We start from the raw sequence: 25,969 nt of genomic DNA on the forward strand, positions 1-25,969 counted from the left end.
GTCATGGGTGACTGGAATTCGAGAGTAGGAAAAGGAAACATAGTAGGAGAAGGAAACATAGTAGGTGAATATGGATTGGGGGGAAGAAATGAAAGAGGAAGCCGCCTGGTAGAATTTTGTGCAGAGCAGAACTTAACCATAGCTAACACTTGGTTCAAGAATCATGAAAGAAGGCTGTATACATGGAAGAACCCTGGAGATACTAAAAGGTATCAGATAGATTATATAGTGGTAAGACAGAGATTTAGGAACCAGGTTTTAAATTGGAAGACATTGTCAGGGGCAGATGTGGACTCTGGCCACAATCTATTGGTTATGAACTGTAGATTAAAACAAGAAACTGCAAAAAGGTGGGAATTTAAGGAGATGGGACCTGGATAAACTGACTAAATCAGAGGTTGTACAGAGTTTCAGGGAGAGCATAAGGGAACAATTGACAGGAATGGGGGAAAGAAATACAGTAGAAGAAGAGTGGGTAGCTCTGAGGGATGAAGTAGTGAAGGCAGCAGAGGATCAAGTAGGTAAAAAGACGAGGGCTAGTAGAAACCCTTGGGTAACAGAAGAAATATTGAATTTAATTGATGAAAGGAGAATATATAAAAATGCAGTAAATGAAGCAGGCAAAAAGGAATACAAACGTCTCAAAAATGAGATCAACGGGAAATGCAAAACAGCTAAGCAGGCATGGCTAGAGGACAAATGTAAGGATGTAGAGGCTTATCTCACGAGGGGTAAGATAGATACTGCCTACAGGAAAGTTAAAGAGACCTTTGGAGATAAGAGAACCACTTGCATGAACATCAAGGGCTTTGATGGAAACCCAGTTCTAAGCAAAGAAGCGAAAGCAGAAAGGTGGAAGGAGTATATAGATGGTCTATACAAGGGCGATGTTCTTGAGGACAATATTATGGAAATGGAAGAGGATGTAGATGAAGATGAAATCGGAGATATGATACTGCGTGAAGAGTTTCACAGAGCACTGAAAGACCTGAGTCACAACAAAGCTCCGGGAGTAGACAACATTCCATTAGAACTACTGATGGCCTTGGGAGAGCCAGTCATGACAAAACTCTAGAAAGCAGGTGTTGGCAGATGTGAAAATTACCGAACTATCAGTTTAATAAGTCACAGCTGCAAAATACTAACGCGAATTCTTTACAGACGAATGGAAAAACTGATAGAAACCGACCTCGGGGAAGATCAGTTTGGATTCTGTAGAAATGATGGAACATGTGAGGCAATACTGACCCTACGACTTATCTTAGAAAATAGAATAAGGAAAGGCAAACCTACGTTTCTAGCATTTGTAAACTTAGAGAAAGCTTTTGACAATGTTGATTGGAATACTCTCTTTCAAATTCTGAAGGTGGCAGGTGTAAAATACAGGGAGCGAAAGGCTATTTACAATTTGTACAGAAAGCAGATGGCAGTTATAAAAGTCGAGGGGTATGAAAGGGAAGCAGTGGTTGGGAAGGGAGTGAGACAGGGTTGTAGCCTCTCCCCGATGTTATTCAATCTGTATATTGATCAAGTAATAAAGGAATCAAAAGAAAAGTTTGTAGTAGGTATTAAAATCCATGGAGAAGAAATAAAAACTTTGAGGTTCGGCGATGACATTGTAATTCTGTCAGAGACAGCAAAGGACTTGGAAGAGCAGCTGAACGGAATGGACAGTGTCTTGAAAGAAGGGTATAAGATGAACATCAACAAAAGCAAAACGAGGATAATAGAATGTCGTCAGATTAAGTCGGGTGATGCCGAGGGAATCAGATTAGGAAATGAGACACTTAAAGTAGTAAAGGAATTTTGCTATTTGGGGAACAAAATAACTGACAATGGTCGAAGTAGAGAGGATATAAAATGTAGACTGACAATGTCAAGGAAAGCATTTCTAAAGAGGAGAAATTTGTTAACATTGAGTATAGATTTAAATGTCAGGAAGTCGTTTCTGAAAGTATTTGTATGGAGTGTAACCATGTATGGAAGTGAAACGTGGATGATAAATAGTTTAGACAAGAAGAGAATAGAAGCTTTCGAAATGTGGTGCTACAGAAGAGTGCTGAAGATTAGATGGGTAGATCACATAACTAATGAGGAGGTATTGAATAGAATTGGGGAGAAGAGGAGCTTGTGGCACAACTTGACCTGAAGGGATCGGTTGGTAGGACATGTTCTGAGACATCGAGGGTACACCAATTTAGTATTGGAGGGCAGTGCAGAGGGTAAAAATCGTAGAGGGAGACCAAGAGATGAATACACTAAGCAGATTCAGAAGGATGTATACTGCAGTAGGTACTGGGAGATGAAGAAGCTTGCACAGGATAGAGTAGCATGGAGAGCTGCAGCAAACCAGTCTCAGAACTGAAGACCACAACAACAATAACCTCTACTTGGATGGTTAGAGCAGGAGGTAGTGCAACTGGTTTTCAGCTGGGGTGTGGCAGGGGAACATGATTCACAGAGCAAGATATTTTGACATTGGAGTGGTACAGCAGTAGACAAGAAATTTTGTGGGGAGAGTAGGTGTTGGAAATCCATTTTGGGAGGGTAAGAACAATTGTGGTGAAATTTTAAATGTTTTTTGTACTCTGACTGTTATGATTACCAATGGAAACTACAACTTTGCTGTATTCAGTCACAGTTGTAACCGGGTACAGTGAACTCCTATTTTCTCTTTGTACTTGTTGAGTTATTCAGTGGGTATGCAGTATTATTTAATTTGTAGATAGTTACACTGGAATAGTGGCCTGGGTGAGTATATTTGGTGGATGATTGATGTATTGTGTGGAATGTACAGAATGTGAGAGGGAATGGTGCTGGAGAATTTTATGTGGACTGAATCTGTATCATAGTGCCTATCTGCTTAGCCCTTACCAAAAACTCCAGGATATTAGGATATTGGAAGAGGAAAAAAAAAAAATGCCAGTACTCTCTTTTTACTATCTCACTCATTCTGAGTCCACAAGTACTTCATAATGTATTGTCAGTGATTCCCTGCCCCCCCCCCCCCCTCCCCCTCCTCTCTCTCTCTCTCTCTCTCTCTCTCTCTTTCTCTCTTTCTCTCTCTCTCTCCTCTCCCTCCCAACAATACAGCTTGACTTGTGTAAGTAGTTACTGCTTATGTAGTAAGTCTGCCAAACTAATACCAAAGTCATATTCCCCCCACCCTGATTTGTTGGGATGTTTATTTTCTGCTTAATTAGTTTCTCTAGGGCTTACCACACACATTTGCCCATCACCTGTACTCCACTGTATGAGTAGTTGTTTCATGTACTTTATGTTGTGTTTGGCTAATTTAGAGTACATACAGTTCTCCAGCCAATATAACTCTTAAGAACTGTCTGAGGTCATCATAGAATCCATCCTGCTCCAGACTATTGTGCTTCAAACAGTTCTGTGATTGACACAGTGAGCCACTGGTAGCATATGTATTGCATTAGTATATATGCAAATACTGCTCACTATTCCTTCTCAACATAATGATAATAAAACCATGGTGAGAATCAGTAGATGCAGATAGTTGTCCTGTATTGATAACACACATTATCTTCTGCGAGGTATCTCTGCTTAACAGAAACTGGATTACATTGTATGTACCATCTCAAACCTTGCTTCCAATACATGCATTTTAGAAACATGTGGGAAGTCAAATCTACAGCATCTTTCAGTTTGATGTGACTTCTGTTAATGTTTGTGCCTCTAGTTGTCTACTTCCATATCTTCTGCCCCAAGTATTATTTAGTACTTCACGACCTCATGTCCTTTTCTTTATCATCATATTTTGCTTATTTCCTTTTGGGTGCAAACAAAAACGATTTTTGAAATTATTTATTTTTTCAGATTTGTACAAATGACTGCTCACAGTGAGCTTTTCCGTCTGAGCTGCAAAATAGCAAATGCTCATTTTCGAAAACGGACTCATTCATCTTACTGCGCAGGATCTCCTTTAATAGAATACTATTCTTTTCATGGAAATACTGCCATCATTGGTAGTAACAGGCGAATGTTTTCTTCGCAAGGTAAGAAACATTTTTTTATAATTCAGTTCAAGTTCCTAAATGAGCAACAAAGTAAGTTGGAGAAAATTACATTTGTTGTATAAAATTGGCTCACAATGCTTGCAGAGAATAAGTGCAACCACTGTCATGCAAATAAATGAACTAACAAGGGGACCTTAATGGACTGGCCCTCTTCGATCTTCTTCATACTTGTAAGAATTTAACGTCAGTGCACAGACATCAATTTTTTCCAAGTGCTAATAAATGCAAGACATTTCAACTGAAGTACTGATATTGCCCATAGCTTAGAGTGTGGCAGTCTAGTCTCATACTGAGAAGAGTAGCACTGTGGTTGACACACTAGACTCGCCTTCAGGAGGACACCGGTTCAAACCCGTGTCCAGCCATCCTGATTAGATTTTCCGTGATTTCTCTAAATTGCTTAAGGCAAATGCCAGGATGGTTCCTTCAAAGGGCACAGCTGCTTTCGTTCTCAATTCTTCCCTAATCCGAGCTTGTGCCCCATCTCTAATGTGCTCGTTGTCTATGAGATGTTAAATAATAATCTCCTCCTCCTCCTCATCCTCCTCTAGTCTCATATCCGTGAGGTCAGTGGTTTGGTGCTGATTTTTAAAGCTTTTATTTGAATTCAATATTCATTAATAAACTGAAATGTTAATTAACAAATGTTGATTGGATTCATAATTTTAATGAAAATGACATTTTCTGATTTAATTAATATTATTGTAATTTTCAGTCCAAAGATTCATTTGGTGCAGCTGTCCACCTTTGCCTGTTCCGTGCTGGCCTCTTCACCCCCAAATAATTACTGCATCCTACATCAGTTTGAACCTGCTCACTGTAGTCATCCCTTGGTGTCTTTCTGCGATTTTTACCTCCCACATTTCACTCCAGCACCAAACTGATAATTCCTTGATGCCTTATAATGTGTCCTGATGGCTGACCCCTTCTTTTAGTCAAGTTTTGCCACAAATTTGTTTTCACCGCAGTTTGATTTAAATACTTCCTCATTAGTTACGCAATCAACCCATCCAATGTTCAGCATTCTTCTTCTTTTTGTCTTAAGTGCTTATCATCCACCTTCTCAATTCCTGACAAGGTTACACTTCAGATAAATACAGCCAGAAAATAGTTCCTGACATTTACAATTTTTTTTCTTTCTTGTGTGCTAACAGATGCCTCTTTGTCAGGAATGCTTTCCTTGCTACAGCCAGTTTATTTTATATCCCTTTACTTGTACCATCATTTATTTTACTGTCAAAATAGCAAAACTCATCTATTACTTTTAGCGTCTCATTTCTTAGTGTAATTCCCTCAGCATCACATTATTTAATTTGACTGCATCCCGTTATCCTTATTTTACTTCTGTTGACATTATAAGGGTAACATCTTTCCGAGACACTATATTCTGTTCAAGTGTTCTTCCAAGTCATTTGCTGTCTCAAACAGAATTACAGTGTCACAGTTTTCATTTCTTCTTAGTGAACTTCAGTTCTTTCTCCAATTGTTTCTTTGGTTACATTTACTACTTGCTCAATGTACAGACTGAATAACATCAGCAATAGGCTTCAATATCCTCATTTTCTTCTCAACTGCTGCTTCGCTTTCATGTCCTTTGACTCTTATGTGTAACTGCTTTCTGGTTTTTGTACAAGCTGTATATAGCATTTCACTCACTGTATTTTATCACTGTTAGCTTCAAAATTTCAAAGACTGCATTCCAGTCATCATTGTCAAGATCTTTCTCTAAGCCTACAAATGCTACAAATGTAAATTTGCCTTTATCTAAGCTAAGTCATATAGTCAGTATTGCTTCATGTATTTCTACATTTCTCTGAAACCCAAACTGATCTTCTCCAAGGTCAGCTTCTACCAGCTTTCCCATTCTCCTGTAAATAATTTGTGTCACTGTTTTGCAACCGTGACTTATTAACCTGATAGTTTGGTAATTATCACACGTGTTGGCACCTGCATTCTTTGGAACTGAATTATTACAATCGTCTTAAAGTCTGAAGCTCTTTCTCCTGTTCCATAAATCTTGCACACAAGGAAGGACAGCGTTGTCATTCCTAGCTTGACAATGAACTTAATAATTCCAAGAGAATATTATCTTCTTAAGGGTTTTTGTTACAACTGAAATCTTTCAGTGCTAAGTCATAATTTCTCACAGTATTGTATCTTCTATTCCATCTTCATCTAATTTCTCTTCTCTTTCGATAATATTGTCTTCAAGTTTATTTCCCTTGTAGATCTGCTCTGTATATTCATTCCACCTTTTAGCTTTTCCTTCATGGCGTACTGTAGGCACTTGCCATTTGAGCTCTTGATATACATACTGTCACTTCTCTTTTCTCTGAGGGTCTGTTTACTCTTCCTATAGCCAGTATCAACATTAACAGAAAAAAAACACAGCATCAAAAAATAATTAACATAGAGCAATGATATTTAGGGAATATACTTGCCTAGGCAATATATTTAAGTGATAAACATTGCAAGATAACAAGTTAATGTAAGTGCAAGGTAAGCCATTGCAAATGTGAAATGTTGGCCATTGATAAGTGGTGTAACTGCCAGAATGTTGAATGCAAATGTGCATACCTGCCTGCATTATGTTGTACAGGTGCCAGATGTCAGTTTGTGGGATGGAGTTCCATGCGTGTTGCACTTGGTTGGTTAATACAGAGACGGTTAATGCTGATTGTGGATGACACTGGAGTTGTCATCCGGTAATGTCCCATATCTGCTTGATTGGAGACAGATCTGGTGGTCGAGCATTTTCCTCTGTTTATAGATAGATGCTTCTGCAACCTTGTATTTGTCCTCTAGCCATTTTGCACTTCCTGCCAGTATCAGTTTCTTGGTGTCTGTATTTCCTTTCATTGCTGAATTTGCCTCATTTCTGTATTTTCTCCATTCATCTTATTCAGTCTGTCTCGTGTTATCCAAAGATTTCTACTAAGCCGTGTTTTTTTGCCTACTGATCCTCTGCTGCTGTCACTTTTTCATCTTTCAAAGATACCCATTCACCATCCATTATATTTTTTTTTCTCCAGTGCAGGCACTTATTGCCTAATGCTTCCTCCAAAATTGTTTCTTTGATATCCTACCTTCTTGCAATTTTGCAAGTTTTAACTTGCAATTTGTAACCAGTAAATTATGATCACAGTCCACATCTACACCTGGAAATGTCTTACAGCTTAAAATCTGCTTTTTAAATCCACCCCCTTACCCTTATATAATCAGTTTGATACCTCCCAGTGTCTTCAGGTCTCTTCCATCTATACAACATTTTTACACAATTCTCAAACTAAGTGTCAGCAATTATTAACTTATGCTCTGTGCAAAATTCTACCATGTGGGTTCCTCTTTCATTCCTTTTAACCAGTCCATATTCTCCTACCATTTTTACTTCTCTTCCTTTTCTTATCATCAAATTCCAATTCCACAACAGAATTAAATTTTCCTCTGCATTAACTTTATGAATAATTTCTTTTATTTCATTGTACATTCTTTCAATCTCTTCATTGTCTTCAGAGCTAGTTGACATACAAACTTATATTACTGTGGGGAGTATTGGGTTCATGTCTATCACAGCTACAGTAATACATTCACTATGCTGTATGTAGTAGCTTACCCATGTTCCTATTTTCCTATCTATCGTTGGGCCTACACCTGCATTACCGATATTTGATTTTAGGTTTATAATCATGTACACACCTTACCAGAAATGATGTTCTTCCTGCCAGCACACTTCACTAATTCTCTCTATATCTAACTTTAGCCTATCAGTTTCCCTTTTTAAATTCTCTGACCTTCCTGCCTGGTTAATGAATGTAACAAAAAACACAAATATTGTATTACTAAATATATTTAATTTATTGTGAATCAAGGTTTATTATGGTTCATGTCAGTATTTGTAAGTTAATATTTCAGTTTCATTCTAAATATGAATTCAAGTTTTAAAGAAAGACAAACCAGTGACCCCGTGGTTATGAGTCCAAACTGCTGTCCACTCAGCCACAGAACTCAGTTTGTTGAAAACTTTACACTTAACAGCGCTCAAAATTTTCATATTTTCAAACACTACTTCTAGGATTTTTTTGAGAACTACATAATACTGCTGTGAGAAACTGATGTCTTTACATTGACATTCGAGTCCTGTAAATATGAAGAAAATCGAAGAGGGCCAATTCATGAAGTTTGCTTGTAAGAGGTTGAGATAAGTAGTTTGTTATATTTGGTATTGTTATTTGTACTCTTAAAGAAAAATAGACTAAAAACTGCATGTTGCTTGTTTAAAGTGTACTCTAAGAATGTTTACAATCAGCCGTTATAAAACTATATAAACTATAATAGGAGTAAAGGGAACTACTCAGAAAAAAGCAGAGTAGTTGACCTAGCTTTTAGAATGAAACCTTCCTTGAGTTAGATACACACACAAACATACCTGCATAAACACACTGTGCCCCTACATGATGCCAGATGGACACACAGTGGTAGTATTGCAGTTCAGTAGGTGGGATGGGAGTTGTGGGTGGGTAGAGGGGGAGAGAGGCAGGAACCAGCTAGGCCTACAGGGATTGGGGAGGGATAGCTAGCGGCTTGGGGCAGAGGAAGGGGAAACTAATGGGTAGAAGTGTGGAGGTAGTAGGTTAATGGAGACTGAGGCCAGGAGGACTATGGGTGCGAAGGGTGTGTTGCAAGGACAACTTCTGTCTGCTTAGTTCAGAAAAGCTGGTGATGGAGGAAAGGATCCACATGGCCCTGTTAGTGAAACAGCCGTTGAAACTGAGCATGTTGTGCCATTTGCGTGGTCAGCTTTGTTCTTGGCCACAGTTTGGCAATGGGCATTCATTCTGATGGACAGGTAGTTGGTTGTCATGCTGACATAAGAAGTCATGCAGTTATTGCAGCAGTGTTGTTGTATGAAATGGCTGCTTTTCCTGTTTCCGATGAGATAGGATAAGAATGTGACAGGACTGGAGTAGGAAGTGGTGGGTGGGTGGATTGGGCAGGTCTTGCACCTGAGCCTTGGGAGTGAGAGTGGCACAGAGATGACTAAGACGTTGTGTAGGTTGTATTGGTGGCAAAATGCCACTTTAGGAGGAGTGGGAAGGATCTCAGGTAGGATTTCCCTCATTTTAGGGCATGATGATAGATGACAGTTAAAGCCTTGGCAAAAGATATGATTCAGTTTTTCCAATCCAGGGCGATATTTGGAGATGACGAGGGCACTCCTTTGTGACTTGCTTGCTCTTTTTCTGCATAAGGGGTGTGTGAGGATATTGCATTGAAATCCGTTTGCAGACTGGGTTTGGGGAGTAGTGTGTTTCAGCGAAAGCCCTCATGAGTACTTCAACATATTGAACAAGGGAGTTGTCATCATTGCAGATAAGCTATCCACAGCTGGCCAAGCTGTATGGGGGATAGTTTTTTGGTGTGGAAAGGATGACAGCTGCCGAAATTCTTTTATGCATTTTCCTTCTTTTTTGAACAGTGTAGGAAAAGACACATTGCTACTTACTGTAAAGAAGACATGTCAAGCAACAGACAGGCCCCATTAATAAATACTTACATAAAGCTGTAGGCAACAGCCTTCATCAGTAAAAGGGAGGCACACGCACACACACACACACACACACACACACACACACACACACCTCATGCGCACACGACTGCCAACATTTTTGGGCCGGAATGCAGCTATCATGTGGGATGCAAGCAGCAATCTGGAGGGGTTGGGGAGGGGGAAGCATATTAGTGTACGTGTGGGGAGAGAGATGAACACTGTCTGGTGGAGTGTGAAGGGATTAGACTACCAACAAGTACAGCATCAGGAGGTTGTGGGAAATGGAGGTGATGAGAAAAGTAGCATAAAGGAGAGGAGTGGGGTAAGATGGGCAGATGCGTTGGTAGAGGGCTGCAAATAAACAGGGTGGGAGATGAGAATGGGGAGAAGATGATAGGATAGACATGTCAAAACTGTTGGGTGGAGGGTGTGGGAACAGTATGTTACCATAGTTTGAGGCCAGGATAATTACGGGAACGAAGAACATGTTGCAAGGGTAACTCCCATCTGCGCGTTTCAGGAAAGCTGGTGGTGGAGAGAAGGATTCAGATGGCTTGGGTTGTGAAGCAGACATTTAAATCAGGTGTGTTACGTTCAGTTGCATGTTGTTCGTCAAGGTGGTCTACTGCGCTCTTCACCTCAGTTTGGCGGCGACCATTTATCCTGGTGGACACCGCCCTACCCCTTGCCCCACCCCCCACCCCCGGGGGCTCACCACTCTTTGGCAGGTTCTTTATTGGCTACCACAGGGCCCCAGCCTTTGCAGCATTTAATCCCTTCTGTTCTGTGTGTCTATCCTCTTGCTATTCTTTCTCCCCTCACTCGAGGAACATGTTTGGGATGTTATTGGGAATGTTCTGCATTGTCTGCCACTGAAACAAGAACAGTCTCACCTTTGTTTTTCACTCCCATTTCCTTCCTTTGTTTCCCTTCACCTCTCGTTCCTTCACTTCGGCATTTGAGGTTCCTTTTTTCCTTCTTCCTCCTTGTGCGCTCCTGAAGGACGATCCACGCATCTGATGCATAACAGGTAACTGGGTAACGCATAATTCCCAGCTCCGGGTCGACCGGTAGGTTTCTCACATACCCTCTGGTATAGGCCAGGCCCAGGGAGGGGTGATTCCCTGAACTGCAACCTTCCCGAATTGCCGATTGATCCCTCTATCAGGTATTCAGGAGGTGTGAAAAATCACCTAAGGCGGGTGTGCCCCCTTGTGAAGGGGACCCCCAGTTGGAAGGAGTGCGTCGTCAGATATGCTGGCAATCACGGGGGTTGCCTCGCAGTGAGTCAATCATCTTCACAATCAACATCATGAGGCTACTGGTTCAAAGACCCTTCCCAGTGCACCACAGTTCCCCGTGGTCTCACGTACTGAAGATGGTCAGTCCTATGCTACGGTAAATCCATTTATTATTCAGAAAGGTATTGATGCAATTGTCGGCCATATGAAATCCTTCTCTCGTTTACAAATGGCACTTTGCTTTTGGAGACTGCTTCTGATTCTCAAGCACGACAACTGCTTGCTGCCTCGCTTCTCCGTGGCTACCCTTTACCCATGGTGTAATTTACACCAGGCTTCTCAACGATCTAACTGAGACCAACATCCAATCTTATTTCTCTGATGAGAGCGTCATTGCGATCCATCATGTAACGAAAAAGGTAGATTCCTCCCTAGTACCCAAGTGCACTTTTCTTCTCATCTTTGATAGATTGGTGCTTCCGTCCTGTCCAAAGTCAAAGCAGCCTATGAAATCATCACAATCCATCCATATATTCCAAACCTGATGCGCTGCTACCAGTGTCCTTGTTTCAACCACACTATAATGTCTTGTCAAAACCCAGCCAATTGTCACCTGCGGTAGGGATGCGCACGAGGGCGGTTGTCCGCCTCCTTCTCTGTGCTGTATCAACTGCAATGGAGACCATGCCACCTCATCTCAGGATTGTCCTGTGTATCTTGCTGAGCGTCCTGTCCAAGAGATCCGGGTAAAGAAAAAGTGACACGCAGGCATGCAACCTCAAATTCAGCTCTGAGGTTGTGAAATCGCCCAGTGTCAAGGTAGCATCGCCATTGTGGGCAACAAGCCATCAGACTCTTGGCTCAAGGGGCGAAGCCACCAGATACACAACTGGTAGGCCAGAAAGGATGGGAGGAGTACTTCTGTGAAGACTTCCTTTGTCCCTCCAGCCAAACAACACCCCAGTCTTCCTCTAACCGGAAAGGCTCGAAGAAGTCCACCAAAGGCAAACGGTCTCCTTCTTCACCAACTCGAAGATCGTCTTCGACGGTGATGTCACATGATACCTAGCCCGGCTAGCCTCCATGTTGCCGGTGCACACCACCAACTGTCTTTCAGCATTGGACTGCACAAGCAAGCCGATGCTTCTGTGGGCCCCATGGAGCAGGATCCTCCTGCCTCTGTGCCCTGTAGTAGTGACTCTTCAGTGGCAGCCACTGAGGTTACACCCCTACAACTCTTCCTCATCATGACTCTCCTCCAATGGAACAATCATGGCCTTTGGTCCCACAAAGAGGATTTACGGCTACTTTTAGCATCCCAGCGTCCCCTTGTACTCTGCCTTTAGGAAATGAAATTGCGCTCTCACGACCACTTTGAGCTCTCCTACCAATTCGTTTTGAGCTTCCCCCTGAGGTCGGCATTCCATCTCATGGTGGTGTCATGCTGCTCATATGGGAAGACATTCGTAATCAACCCATCTTCCTGACTACCCATCTTCAAGTTGTTGTAGTTCGCCTTTTTCTTCCCCACCTGACTTTTTCCCTCTGTACCATTTATGTCCCTCCATCATTCGATGTCACCAGGGCAGACTTCCTTCAGCTTATTGGGCAGCTACCTCCCCCATTTTTGCTACTTGGTGACTTTAACGCACATCATCCCCTTTGGCGTTCTCCCAAGACCTGTCAGAGAAATGCCCTCTTGTCTGACCTTCTGAACGAACTTAACCTCTTCTGCCTTAACACTGGAGCACCCACTTTCCTTTCCGACTCCTTCAACACGTATTCCCGTTTGGACCTATCCTTTTTCACTGCCCAGCTTGCCCATCGTCTTGAGTGGTCCGTTCTTTCTGACACCTACTTGAGCGGCCATTTCCCATGTGCTATCCATTTGCTGACTCCTACCCCATCCACGTGCACACCAAAAAAACAGCTTACTAAGGCTGACTAGCAGCTTTACTCCTCCTTGGCGACTTTCGAAGAACGTGATTTCCCCAGCTGTGATGACCAGGTGGAATGTCTCACAAATGTTACCCTTCCTGCTGCAGAACGTTCCATTCCTCGTACTTCCTCTTTACCACATTGTGTCCCAGTCCCTTGGTGGATTGAAACATGCTGTGACACAATTTGCGCACGGAGATATGCTCTCTGCATTTTTAACTGTGATCCTATGGTGGCAAACTGCATTCATTGTAAACAGATGAGTGCAAAGAGTCATCGCGTTCTTCAGGACAGCAAAAAAGCTAGCTGGATTTCATTCACTGGTTCTCTTAACACTTCCACTCCGTCCTCTGTCGTGTGGGCCAACCTCCGACGGCTCTCTGGGACCAAGATCCATTCCCCAATTTCCAGCCTGACAATAGTAGATGATGTCCTCATGGACCCTATTGCTATCTCCAACACCTGGGGCTGCCATTTTGCAGAAGTTTCGAGCTCTTCCCACTATCACTCTGCCTTCATCCATCGGAAACGAGCGGAGGAGACTCAGGCAATACCCTTCTCTTCTCCTAATCGTGAGTGCTACAGTGCCACCTTTACTATGAGGAAGCTAGTTCATCCAGAACCTCCGCCCCAGGGCCAGGCGCCATCCACATTCAGATGTTGCAGCACCTTTCTCTTGCATGCAGGCACTTTCTGCTTAACACATACAAATGCATCTGGGCAGGGGGCCCATTTCCCGGACGCTGGCGTGAAGCCACAGTCATACCCGTACCTAAGCCCGATAAGGACAAAAACCTTCCTTCTAGCTACTGCCCCATCTCTCTTACCAGCTGCATTTGCAAGGTGATGGAACTTATGATTCATGCCCGGCTGGTATGGTGGCTCAAGTCTAGCAATTTACTGACAAATGCACAGTGTGGATTTCCAGTTGGCATTCTGCAGTTCACCATCTCGTTACTTTGTCCACCGTATTCATGAATGGTTTTCTGCGGAAATCCCAGACTGTGGCCGTGTTTTTCGATTTGGAGAAGGTCTACGACACCTGCTGGAGAACTGGTATTCTCCATACTCTTTACATGTGGGGCTTCTGTGACCACCTGCCCTGTTTCCTCCAGGCATTTATAAAAAATCGAGTTTTCAAGGTGCGTGTGGGTTCTGCCTCGTCAGACACCTTTATCCAGGAAAATGGTGTGCCTCAGTGTTCCATCCTGAGTGTCGTCCTCTTTGCTATTGCAATAAACGCTATAATGGCCTGTCTCCCACCGGACATCTCTGGCTCCTTTTTTATTGACGATTTTGCCCTCTATTGCAGTTCTCCATGGACTGTCTCACTGAGCGGTGTCTTCAGCAATGTCATGGTTATCTTTATTACTGGAGCATTGACAATAGCTTTCGCTTTTCCACGGACAAAACCATGTGTATAAATTTCTGGCAATGCAGTTGGTTTCTCCTACCATCTTTACATCTTGGGCCTGTTGCCCTTCCGTTCGTTGTAACTACAAAATTCCTGGGCCTCATGCTCGATAGGAAATACTCTTGACCCTCCCATGTGTCTTACCTGGCAGCCCGCTGTACGTGGTTCCTCTGTGTCCCATGTGTCCTCAATGGTACTTCCTGGGGTGGCAATCGAGCCACCCTCCTCCTTTTGTACCAGTCCCTAGTCCGTTCAAAACTTGACTATGGGTGCTTTGTTTATGCACCTGCACATCCATCAATCTTACACCGTCTCAGTACTATCAACAATCATGGCATCCATTTGGCCACGGGCATCTTTTTACACTAGCCCAGTTGAGAGTCGGTATGCTGAAGCTGCTGAACTACCACTGTCCTACCGCCCTGACTTTCTTCTCAGCAGGTATGCATGCCATTTGTCTTCCATGCGTGACCACCCATCCTATGCCTTCTTCTTTGATGATTCCTTTGATCACCAGTATGAGGCACATCCCTCTTCTCTGTTACCTCCTGGAGTCCACTACCTGCACCTTTCCCGGTGGGCGTGAACTCTTCACCAACTTGGCTTTCTGTAGCGGCCCATATTAACCTTGGCCTTTCATTCACTTCCTAAGGAAACTACTCCAGCCTCAGTCAATCGCCTTCAGCTTCATGACCTTTGCATGGAACTTCGCGATAGTACCTTTGTATACACTGATGGCTCTCAGACTGATAGTGGGGTCGGGTGTGCCTTCGCCATTGGCACCCGTGTCGTTTGATATCAACTTCCAGCACACTGCTCAGTATTTACAGCCAGGCTCTTCAGCCTGTATCAGGCCACGGACTACATCCAGCGACACAGCCTTTTCGATTCTGTCCTCTGCTCAGACTTACTCAGTGCCCTTCAAAGTCTGTGTGCGCTGTACACCGCCCATCCCTTAGTGTAGCATGTGCGGGAAAACTGTCAACTGCTCACTCTTGGTGGAGCCAGTGTGATGTTTCTGTGGGTTCCTGGTCATGTCGGTCTGCCAGGAAACGAGGCTGCTGACGGTGTTGCCAAGGCTGCGGTCCTCGTACCTCAGCCCGCGAGTTCCTATATTCCCTCCGATGATCTCTGTGTTGCCGTCTTTCAGGAGGTGGTGTCCCTTTGGCATCGCCAATGGTCCTCGCTTCACGGGAATAAGCTCAGTCTTATTAAGCCTCTCTCAGTTGCTTGAACGACCTCCTCCCAGTCCTCCCGCCGGGAGGAGGTTATTTTAAGTAGGCCGCATATTGGGCAGTGCCTTTTTAGCCATTGTCATTTGATAAGTGGCGCCAGTTCACCACTTTGTACACATTGCGCCCCAAGTTTTAACTGTCCGCTACTTCCTGACGGACTGTCCATTTTTTTAACTGCTTACATTCCCGCTTGGGTTTGCCGTCTGAGTTATCGGCTTGTTTAGCAAATGATGTGCGGGCTGTCGACTGTGTTTTAATTTTTATCCACCAAAGCAATATGGCAAAGGCCATTTAATTTTTAGTTTTGGACCTCTGTTTCTGTATGCTGTCTTTTTTTAGCCATTTTTCCACTTGCCTGTGTTTAGCTGTCTTCTATTATGTTATTTGGGACTGATGTGTAGTCGTTTTTTAACTCCTCTCTGTCTTTGTGTAATATAGTTTTGACTTAGGAGTGTATGACCCCAGTTGTTTTTTGTGCCCTAAGGCAAAACAAAACCAATCCTGTTGAACAGAAGTTTGATATTCATATCAACATGAAAAACTGTACAATGACTACAGCAGAGCTGATAAATGACATGACTGGTTTCACAGGTGGCCCAGCCCCTGGTGGGGTAGGATAAACCTGTGACAGGACTGGAGTAGGAAGAGCTGGGTGGGCAGATTGGCCTGGTTTTGCACCTGAGTCCTCCATAGGAGTATGATCCTTGTGGTAGGGGGTTGGGATTGGGAGTGGCAGAGGGGTGGACTAGGATGTTGTGAAGGTTGAGTGGGCAACAGAACAACACTTTAGGAGGGGTGGGAAGTATCTTGGGTAGGATGTCCCTTACTTCAGGGCATGACAATAGGTAATCGAAGTCCTGTCGAAGGATGTGGTTGAGTTGTTCCAGTCCAGGGTGGTACAGGGTGATGACTGGCATAAACCTGTCTGTCTGGGTCTTGGGGGAGGTGGGAGGATTGGTGGTGTGAGGGGAAATGGCAGGGGAGATCTGCTTGTGGTGTAGGTCTGGGAGATAGTGCCTGTCTTTGAAGGCCGTGGTGAGACCCTCTGCATACTGAGCAAGGAAGTTTTTGTCACTGCAGAAATATCGTCCCTGGGTGGCCAGGCTGTATGGGAGGGATTTTTTGGTGTGGAAGGGGTGTCAGCTGTCAAAATACAGGTACGGTTGGTGGACAGAGGTGTGAATATGGCCATCAGTGAGGAGGAGGTCAACATCTAGAAAGGTGGCACGCTGGGTTGAGGAGGACCATGCGAAGTAGATGAGAGAGGTGGTGTTGATGTTGTGAGGGAACAAAAACGATGTGTCTTGGCCGTGAATCCAGATCATGAAGATATAATCAATGAACCTGAACCAGACTGAATCAGTTTGGTGCATAATTTTACTGTGTCACAAGAAATTTAGACAGTGTGTGTTGAGAGGATCGACCCTCATGTCTTAAATGCAGCAAAAAGGGAGAGAGGACATGGGGTGGGAACCTCCCTCCCACCCCATTCCCCCTCTCCCTGTTGTGTTATTTTGCTATGGTATAAAGGAAGTAGTAAATCCTGTTAGAGTCTTATAAGTCATACTTCATGTCCTCTTACATTAATTAATTCCCTTTTGAAATATGTCTTCATGTACTGATAGTAGTAGTAGTAGTACGATAAGAAGAAAACATTTATCATCTGTGGATAACTTTTACAAGGATATTGGACTCGTGGTACTACATTTTAAGACTAATAAAATTTGAATTTTGTGTGTGTGTGGGGGGCGGGGGGGGGGGGGGGGGGGTGTCAAAGGATTTCTTTCATAAACTAGCAAAGTTTTCATTCTCTTCTGCATGTGTCTCTTGATCATTCAGCCCCTCTGCTATTCAGTGAGTAGCCTCCTTTACTTTTAAATATTTTCTTTCTGCCAGAACTTTCCTACATAAATATAATTCGTATACACTGGTATGTACATATTTACAGGTTCAGTATGACAACGATGGGACAAGAAGTTGACTATGTGTTGTAAAATGATAGATGTGTTTTGTTATTATTTACTTGAGTTACATTTATATCAAACTCGCAATCTGTGTTGACCAATTAATCCTTCACTGTCTACCCCCAGTAGCTGAATGGTCAGCATGATGGATTGTCAATCCCTTGGGCTCAGGTTCGATTCCCGGCTGAGTCAGGGAATTTTCTCCACTCAGGGACTGGGTGTTGTGTTGTCATCCTTCACTGTAAATAACCTATTGCTTTACAGGTACTTTTTAATTCTGTCTTTAAGTAAGTCTCTTTTAATAATCTCTTTAGTTATTTGTTGTAAAATTTTATCCTTTGATAGAAATGATGTTTTGATTTTTATGTTTATTCTTTCATGGTAAATTCAATATAGATGATGATGATCGTGATCAAGGCCAGAGCGGTTTGTTATAGTAATTATTAAGGCTACTTTCATGTACATATCTGACTGGTGTAGATGAAACCCCAATGTTTTGAGCAGATCTTTTCAGTGAGCTCAGTTACTGTTTTTGATTATCATTCTTAGCTCGTATAATTTGTAGGCCCGTTTCTGTGGCTTGAGGACTTTGTTTATATTTTGTGCATTTGTTCCCCACCAAGAATTCCTTTGAGTGTTGGTGTAAATAGTACGTATCTAAAACCTGAACTGACATAAATAACTTCTCATACATTCTTATTAGTTGGGCTACAGTAAGCACCCCAAGCAGGCTAATAGTAAACCTGTGACACACGTATGAATTAGTTGTCATTCCAAAGGTCAAACAAAAATTTGGATGGTTCAGAAATCAGTTGTGTTTTAATCCATCTTACAATTTCTTTAGCAAATAAGCATCTTGAATAGCATGTTAATGAAGCTGTTGACTTTAGTGGAATCCAGTGGAGCTAAAGTGTTATGACCTGTTTATGAAGCATAAATAATTCATGCTGGCAGGGATGCTACATTAGCCTTCTCACTTCAAGGCCAAACCATTCATACTTCATAAATAAGTGGCCATAAAACAGTATAATGGAAAGGAAAGATTGCTACTCACTATATAGAGGAGATGTTGAGTCACAGACAGACACAACAAAAGGGCTGCCATACATGTTGAGTTCAGCTAAAAGGCCTTTTTCTAACAACTCACACATGCACACATGACTACTTTTTCTGACCACTGAGGCTACACTGCAAGCAACCACACCTAATGTGAGAAGCAGTCTGGGTGGTGGGGGTGAAGAGGAGGCTGGGGTGGGTTGGGGGAGGGATAGAAGGGTAGGGATGGGGGAAGGTAAAGTGCTGCTTCTGAGAGCATGAAAGGATGTCGTGTGGACAGGGTAGGGCAGCTGGGTGCAGTCGGGAAGGAGACTCGGAGGGGGATGGGGGGAGGGAGAGGAGCAGAAAAGGAGAGAAGTAGAGGAGGGGAAGAAAGATTGTGTGTGCACTGGTGGAATAAAAAGCTGTGTAGTGCTAGAGTGGGTGAAGGGAGTAGGATGGTGGGTGAAGGATAGGCCAGGGTAGTTACAGAAACATAGGATATATTGCAGGGGAAGTACCCACATCTGCTATTAAGAAAATCTGATGTTGGTAGGAAGGATCCAGATGACACAGGCAGTGAAGCAGTCACCAGACTGAATAATGCTGTGTTGGGCAGCAATCTCAGCAACTGAGTGGTCCAGCTGTCTCTTGGCCAGAGTTTGCCAGAGGCCACTCATGCGGACAAACATATTGTTTGTGGTCATGCCCACATAGAATGCAGCACATGGTTGGAAGTTTGTATGGTGCAGGTCCGGCCTCTGGGCCTGTTGTAGGGAAGTGAGCCATGAGGCAAGGAGTTGGAAGCAGGGTTGGAGTAGGGGTGGACAAGGATATTGTGTAGGTTTGGTGGTCAGTGGAATACCACAGTGAGAAGCGTGGGAAGGATAGTGGGTATGAAGTTCCTCATTTCAGGGTAAGATGATAGGTAGTCGAAATCCTGAGATTCAGTTTCTCCAGCCGTGGGTGGTAATGAGTCAAGAGGGAATGCTCCTTTGTGGTCGGACATTGGGACTCACAGAGGTGGTAGGCAACTGGAGAGATAAGGCACAAGATATCTGTTTGTCCAGAGACAATGGTCATGTGTTTGAGAGTTGAGCTTGCATGACTCTTTGAGAGAATGGTTTACTTTAGAAAAAGGCCTTTCAGCTAAAACTCAACATGTATGGCAGTCTATTTGTTGTCTCCTCTATATGGTGAGCAGCAATCTTTTCTTTTTATAATATTGTTGTTATTCCATCCTGGATTTTTCATTGTTTGGTCTTTTCAATAAAACACTGTAGTTTCATAGTGGTTGGTCACTTGGCTATTGAAATATCTTGGGGTGCTATATTCAACACACAGTTTTTTCATGCTGATATCAAATGCAGTAACAAATTTAATATGATACAACTTCTTGTTGTAGTCTTTGTTTACAAATATTACCAAAAATAGTAAGATTTTGTGTGCTCTTATGACATTTATTAGTATTGTAGTATTTATGGCCTTCTACTGTAGCAGTTACCTTCTCATGCTCTACAGAAGACAAAATGATGATATGTAGGAATGAGTTGCTGTCATTTTGACAATAGCAGTGGCAACTTTTATTAGCTTGTTGGCTGCAGCATGCTGTTTGGACAAATGTGCAACATGAGATAGTTTAGTGCATTGTTTGGGCTGTCGTTTGTGGGGTTTCCAACTGAAGGCTGACAGCATTGCGATGGTGCAGTGATTAAGACAATGCACTCATATTTAGGAGGAATAGTGTTCAAATCCCCAACCTTTCATATTTTGTTTCATTTCAGTTTTTCCTCAGTCATTTCAGATGAATGCTGGAATAGTTTCTTCACAAAGGTCACAGGCAGTTTCCTTCACGAATCTTGTGACACTAACCTTGTGAAACAACCTTTCAATTAATATGTCTCTGTTTCCAACCAATATCTCAATACATAGTTTCAATACTGGGAATAAGAAGAATGTATATGTTGTTGTTGCTGTGGTCTTCAGTCCTGAGACTGGTTTGATGCAGCTCTCCATGCTACTCTATCCTGTGCAAGCTTCTTCATCTCCCAGTACCTACTGCAACCTACATCCTTCTGAATCTGTTTAGTGTATTCATCTCTCGGTCTCCCTCTATGATTTTTACCCTCCACGCTGCCCTCCAATACTAAATTGGTGATCCCTTGATGCCTCAGAACATGTCCTACCAACCGATCCCTTCTTCTAGTCAAGTTGTGCCACAAACTTCTCTTCTCCCCAATCCTATTCAATACCTCCTCATTAGTTACGTGATCTACCCACCTTATCTTCAGCATTCTTCTGTAGCACCACATTTCGAAAGCTTCTATTCTCTTCTTGTCCAAACTAGTTATCGTCCATGTTTCACTTCCATACATGGCTACACTCAACAAATACTTTCAGAAACGACTTCCTGACACTTAAATCTATACTCGATGTTAACAAATTTCTCTTCTTCAGAAACGATTTCCTTGGCATTGCCAGTCTACATTTTATATCCTCTCTACTTCGACCATCATCAGTTATTTTACTCCCTAAATACTCCCTAAATAGCAAAACTCCTTTACTACTTTAAGTGTCTCATTTCCTAATCTAACTCCCTCAGCATCACCCGATTTAATTTGACTACATTCCATTATCCTCGTTTTGCTTTTGTTGATGTTCATCTTATATCCTCCCTTAAAGACACTGTCCATTCCGTTCAACTGCTCTTCCAAGTCCTTTGCTGTCTCTGACAGAATTACAATGTCATCGACGAACCTCAAAGTTTTTACTTCTTCTCCATGAATTTTAATACCTACTCCGAATTTTTCTTTTGTTTCCTTTACTGCTTGCTCAATATACAGATTGAATAACATCGGGGAGAGGTTACAACCCTGTCTCACTCCTTTCCCAACCACTGCTTCCCTTTCATGCCCCTCGACTCTTATAACTGCCGTCTGATTTCTGTACAAATTGTAAATAGCCTTTTGCTCCCTGTATTTTATACCTGCCACCTTCAGAATTTGAAAGAGAGTATTCCAGTTAACATTGTCAAAAGCTTTCTCTAAGTCTACAACTGCTAGAAATGTAGGTTTGCCTTTTCTTAATCTTTCTTCTAAGATAAGTCGTAAGGTTAGTATTGCCTCACGTGTTCCAACATATCTACGGAATCCAAACTGATCTTCCCCGAGGTCCGCTTCTACCAGTTTTTCCATTCGTCTGTAAGGAATTCGCGTTAGTATTTTGCAGCTGTGACTTATTAAACTGATAGTTCGGTAATTTTCACATCTGTCAACACCTGCTTTCTTTGGGATTGGAATTATTATATTCTTCTTGAAGTCTGAGGGTATTTCGCCTGTCTCATACATCTTGCTCACCAGATGGTAGAGTTCTGTCATGACTGGCTCTCCCAAGGCCATCAGTAGTTCTAATGGAATGTTGTCTACTCCCGGGGCCTTGTTTCGACTCAGGTCTTTCAGTGCTCTGTCAAACTCTTCACGCAGTATCTTATCTCCCATTTCGTCTTCATCTACATCCTCTTCCATTTCCATAATATTGTCCTCAAGTACATCGCCTTTGTATAAACCCTCTATATACTCCTTCCACCTTTCGGCCTTCCCTTCTTTGCTTAGAACTGGGTTGCCATCTGAGCTCTTGATATTCATACAAGTGGTTTTCTTCACTCCAAAGGTCTCTTTAATTTTCCTGTAGGCAGTATCTATCTTACCCCTAGTGAGACAAGCCTCTACATCCTTACATTTGTCCTCTAGCCATCCCTGCTTAGCCATTTTGCACTTCCTGTTGATCTCATTTTTGAGACGTTTGTATTCCTTTTTGCCTGCTTCATTTACTGCATTTTTATATTTTCACCTTTCATCAATTAAATTCAATATTTCTTCTGTTACCCAAGGATTTCTATTAGCCCTCGCCTTTTTACCTACTTGATCATCTGCTGCCTTCACTACTTCATCTCTCAGAGCTACCCATTCTTCTTCTACTGTATTTCTTTCCCCCATTCCAGTCAATTGTTCTCTTATGCTCTCCCTGAAACTCTCTACAACCTCTGGTTCTTTCAGTTTATCCAGGTCCCATCTCCTTAGATTCCCACCTTTTTGCAGTTTCTTCAGTTTCAATCTGCAGTTCATAACCAATAGATTGTGGTCAGAATCCACATCTGCCCCTGGAAATGTCTTACAATTTAAAACCTGGTTCCTAAGTCTCTGTCTTACCATTATATAATCTATCTGATACCTTTTAGTATCTCCAGGATTCTTCCAGGTATACAACCTTCTTTTATGATTCTTGAACCAAGTGTTAGCTATGATTAAGTTACGCTCTGTGCAAAATTCTACAAGGCGTCTTCCTCTTTCATTTCTTCGCCCCAACCAATATTCACCTACTATGTTTCCTTCTCTCCCTTTTCCTACTGACGAATTCCAGTCACCCATGACTATTAAATTTTCGTCTCCCTTCACTACCTGAATAATTTCTTTTATCTCGTCATACATTTCATCTATTTCTTCATCATCTGCAGAGTTAGTTGGCATATAAACTTGTACTACTGTAGTAGGCATGGGCTTTGTGTCTATCTTGGCCACAATAATGCGTTCACTATGCTGTTTGTAGTAGCTAACCCGCACTCCTATTTTTTTATTCATTATTAAACCTACTCCTGCATTACCCCTATTTGATTTTGTATTTATAACCCTGTAATCACCTGACCAAAAGTCTTGTTCCTCCTGCCACCAAACTTCACTAATTCCCACTATATCTAACTTTAACTTATCCATTTCCCTTTTTAAATTTTCTAACCTACCTGCCTGATTAAGGGATCTGACATTCCACGCTCCGATCCGTAGAACGCCAGTTTTCTTTCTCCTGATAACGACGTCCTCTTGAGTAGTCCCCGCCCAGAGATCCGAATGAGGGACTATTTTACCTCCGGAATATTTTACCCAAGAGGACGCCATCATCATTTAATCATACAGTAAAGCTGCATGTCCTCGGGAAAAATTACGGCTGTAGTTTCCCCTTGCTTTCAGCCGTTCGCAGTACCAGCACAGCAAGGCCGTTTTGGTTAATGTTACAAGGCCAGATCAGTCAATCATCCAGACTGTTGCCCCTGCAACTACTGAAAAGGCTGCTGCCCCTCTTCAGGAACCACATGTTTGTCTGGCCTCTCAACAGATACCCCTCCGTTGTGGTTGCACCTATGGTACGGCCATCTGTATCGCTGAGGCACGCAAGCCTCCCCACCAACGGCAAGGTCCATGGTTCGTGGGGGGGAAGAATGTATATGAAGACCTAAAATCACTTATATTGGTCCCAAAAGACGTCCAATATTCAGGAATACACATTTTCAATAAATTGCCAGCAACCATTAAAAACTTGGTTTTAGATAAAGCACAGTTCAAACAGAGGTTTAAAGACTTTTTGATAGGCAACTCCTTCTACTCTATAGGTGAATATCTTAACAGGGTCTGTTAGACCAGCTTAAGTAAGAATGTCTGTTAGATTTCAGTTTCGACAGCATTTGGTAACAACAGGCGAGATTAGGCATTTTGTGTGTAATAACGTTATTAAAAGTGCATAACTATGTTTTGTTCTGACATTCTGTGAATATTAACAGTTCCAGCTTACTGTAATGTATTCACATAATTTGACAATCTCCTAACAAATGATATGGGTAGTGAGTATTATATTCAAATGTTTTATGTTATACTTTCGGACTTGTTCCACACCTACGAGAATCATCTCATTTTTGGCTCTATGGAACATACATCTAATCTCATCTAATAATGACAACACTACTGTCAAGACATTAAATTTGTTACTTACCTTACTTAAAAGTATGACTTTTCACTCCAGTGTCTATTTTCAAGTTTTTGTAAGAAGATAAAATGTAGTCATATTATTGCAGTGCTCATTATCAACAAGCTTCTCCACAGTTTCTCGTAATCTCAAGTGACCTGTACTTAACAGAAGCTCCATCCACCAAGTGCTGACTTTGACCGTCATACTTTGATGTCTCACAATGGAATGGAATAACTTGAAGCCCCCAATATAAAAGTATTTTTATTCTTTGAACTGAGCAAGTTGGTAACATGCTGGACATTCGAGAGGACAGAGATTCAAATCACAATCCAGTCATCCAGATTTGGGTTTTATGTGATTTCCATAAATCACTCAATGAAAATGCCTAGATTATTCCTTTTAAAAGGCTATGGAAAATTCCCTTTCCTACCATCGCCCTATCTGAGCATTTGCTCCACCCCTAATAACCTAATCATTGACAAGGTACAAAACCCTAATTTTCCTGTCTTTCCCTCCTTTCTTCATTTCTTCCTTCCTTCCTTTGTAGTCTATGGGATTTCCTAGTTAAAGATTGAACTTTGAGAAGCATCAGATTTATGCATAAAAAGTTACTTACAAAAATAAAGTAATAATGCCATAGTACCAAAACACAATATTGAAGTATAGAAACCAGTAACAAGATGTTTGAAATATTGACTTTGAAAATGCCAAATTCTGAAACGCAACGAGATGGACCAGTCTCAGCACAAAATAATTATTAGACTAGACTGGGTTCAGAAAAAAAAAAACAGAATTTACCCTTGGTCATGCTTTTCCTACATCAATTTAGAATTTGCTATTTCAGGTATGTAACTTATCTTGACAAGATGTAGAAAAACACATCACTTGCAAAACAATTACAAAAGTCCATCGTTGGAAAACTTGATACTCTTGGCTGATTTAGGAATGCCATTTTGTGGGAAAAATTAAAAACTTCTAGGCACACCATCTGTTTTCTATTGTTGCCCAACTTTTCTCCATCCTGTTATGTGTCCGCCCCTTCCCTCCCCCCCCCCTTTCCCTGCAACCCCCCCACCCCCCACCCCGCCCGCATCAGACCCATCATTTCCCACTTCTGTTTCTCCTTACTTCTTGTGTACTGTGTGCTAAATCCTCTCTCTTTGTTAGCATCTTACTTGTATTGTTTACCTTCATTACTTAATTATTCTAGAGTCTGTAGCCTGCCCCCACCCCCCACCCCTCCTCCCCTGCAGCCCTCCAATTATCCAATCTGGTATAGGCTTTGTTCAGGAGAACTTATGCACCTTATGTTGATAAGGATTTCATTCATCCTGTTCTTTCTGAAAATTTATCTTGAATGTATTGTATTAATTCTGTGAATATTAGCAGTTCCAGCTTACTGTAATGTATTCACATAATTTGACAAGCTCCTAACAAAATATCTGGGTAATGAGTATTATATTCAAATGTTTCATATTTGAAATAATTTTCTTGTGTCAGAGCATTAAGTGGGACATTTCATTCATTAAACTAGTTACTGCATAATCTTTTGCGATTTGAATAGTATTAAAATTTAGATTTAATTTGTTTCTGAATTGGTACAATGATTTTGTATACTTCAAACTGTTTAACCCAATACTTCATTTTATTCTAAATCCTTTAGTAGTGTTATTGTATTTGTAAACCAATTTCATGATTGGCTGTAAATTAGCATTGTGGATTAATTGTTTTACTTGGCAAGAAACTGAGTTGTGAATAAAA

General features: G+C 42.0%; 1 protein-coding gene across 3 annotated transcripts in view; it reads left to right on the plus strand.

Annotated features, from left to right (window-relative positions):
- The window catches only part of LOC124612893, a 94,647-nt gene that overhangs the window by 1,690 nt on the left and 66,988 nt on the right, over nt 1–25,969 (plus strand). For 2 of the 3 annotated variants that reach the window (XM_047141354.1, XM_047141353.1), the window contains exon 2: nt 3,841–4,019. The exons of the other annotated variant lie outside the window; for it this stretch is intronic. Coding sequence is in view for 1 of the 2 variants with exons in the window: in XM_047141353.1 (XP_046997309.1) it covers nt 3,851–4,019 (169 nt within the window). In the remaining variant the exon portion in view is untranslated. The remainder of the gene's footprint in view (nt 1–3,840; nt 4,020–25,969) is intronic. 3 annotated transcript variants of the gene reach the window in all.

This window comes from Schistocerca americana, chromosome 4, assembly GCF_021461395.2.
Source record: "Schistocerca americana isolate TAMUIC-IGC-003095 chromosome 4, iqSchAmer2.1, whole genome shotgun sequence".
Classification (NCBI taxonomy): Eukaryota; Metazoa; Arthropoda; class Insecta; order Orthoptera; family Acrididae; genus Schistocerca; species Schistocerca americana.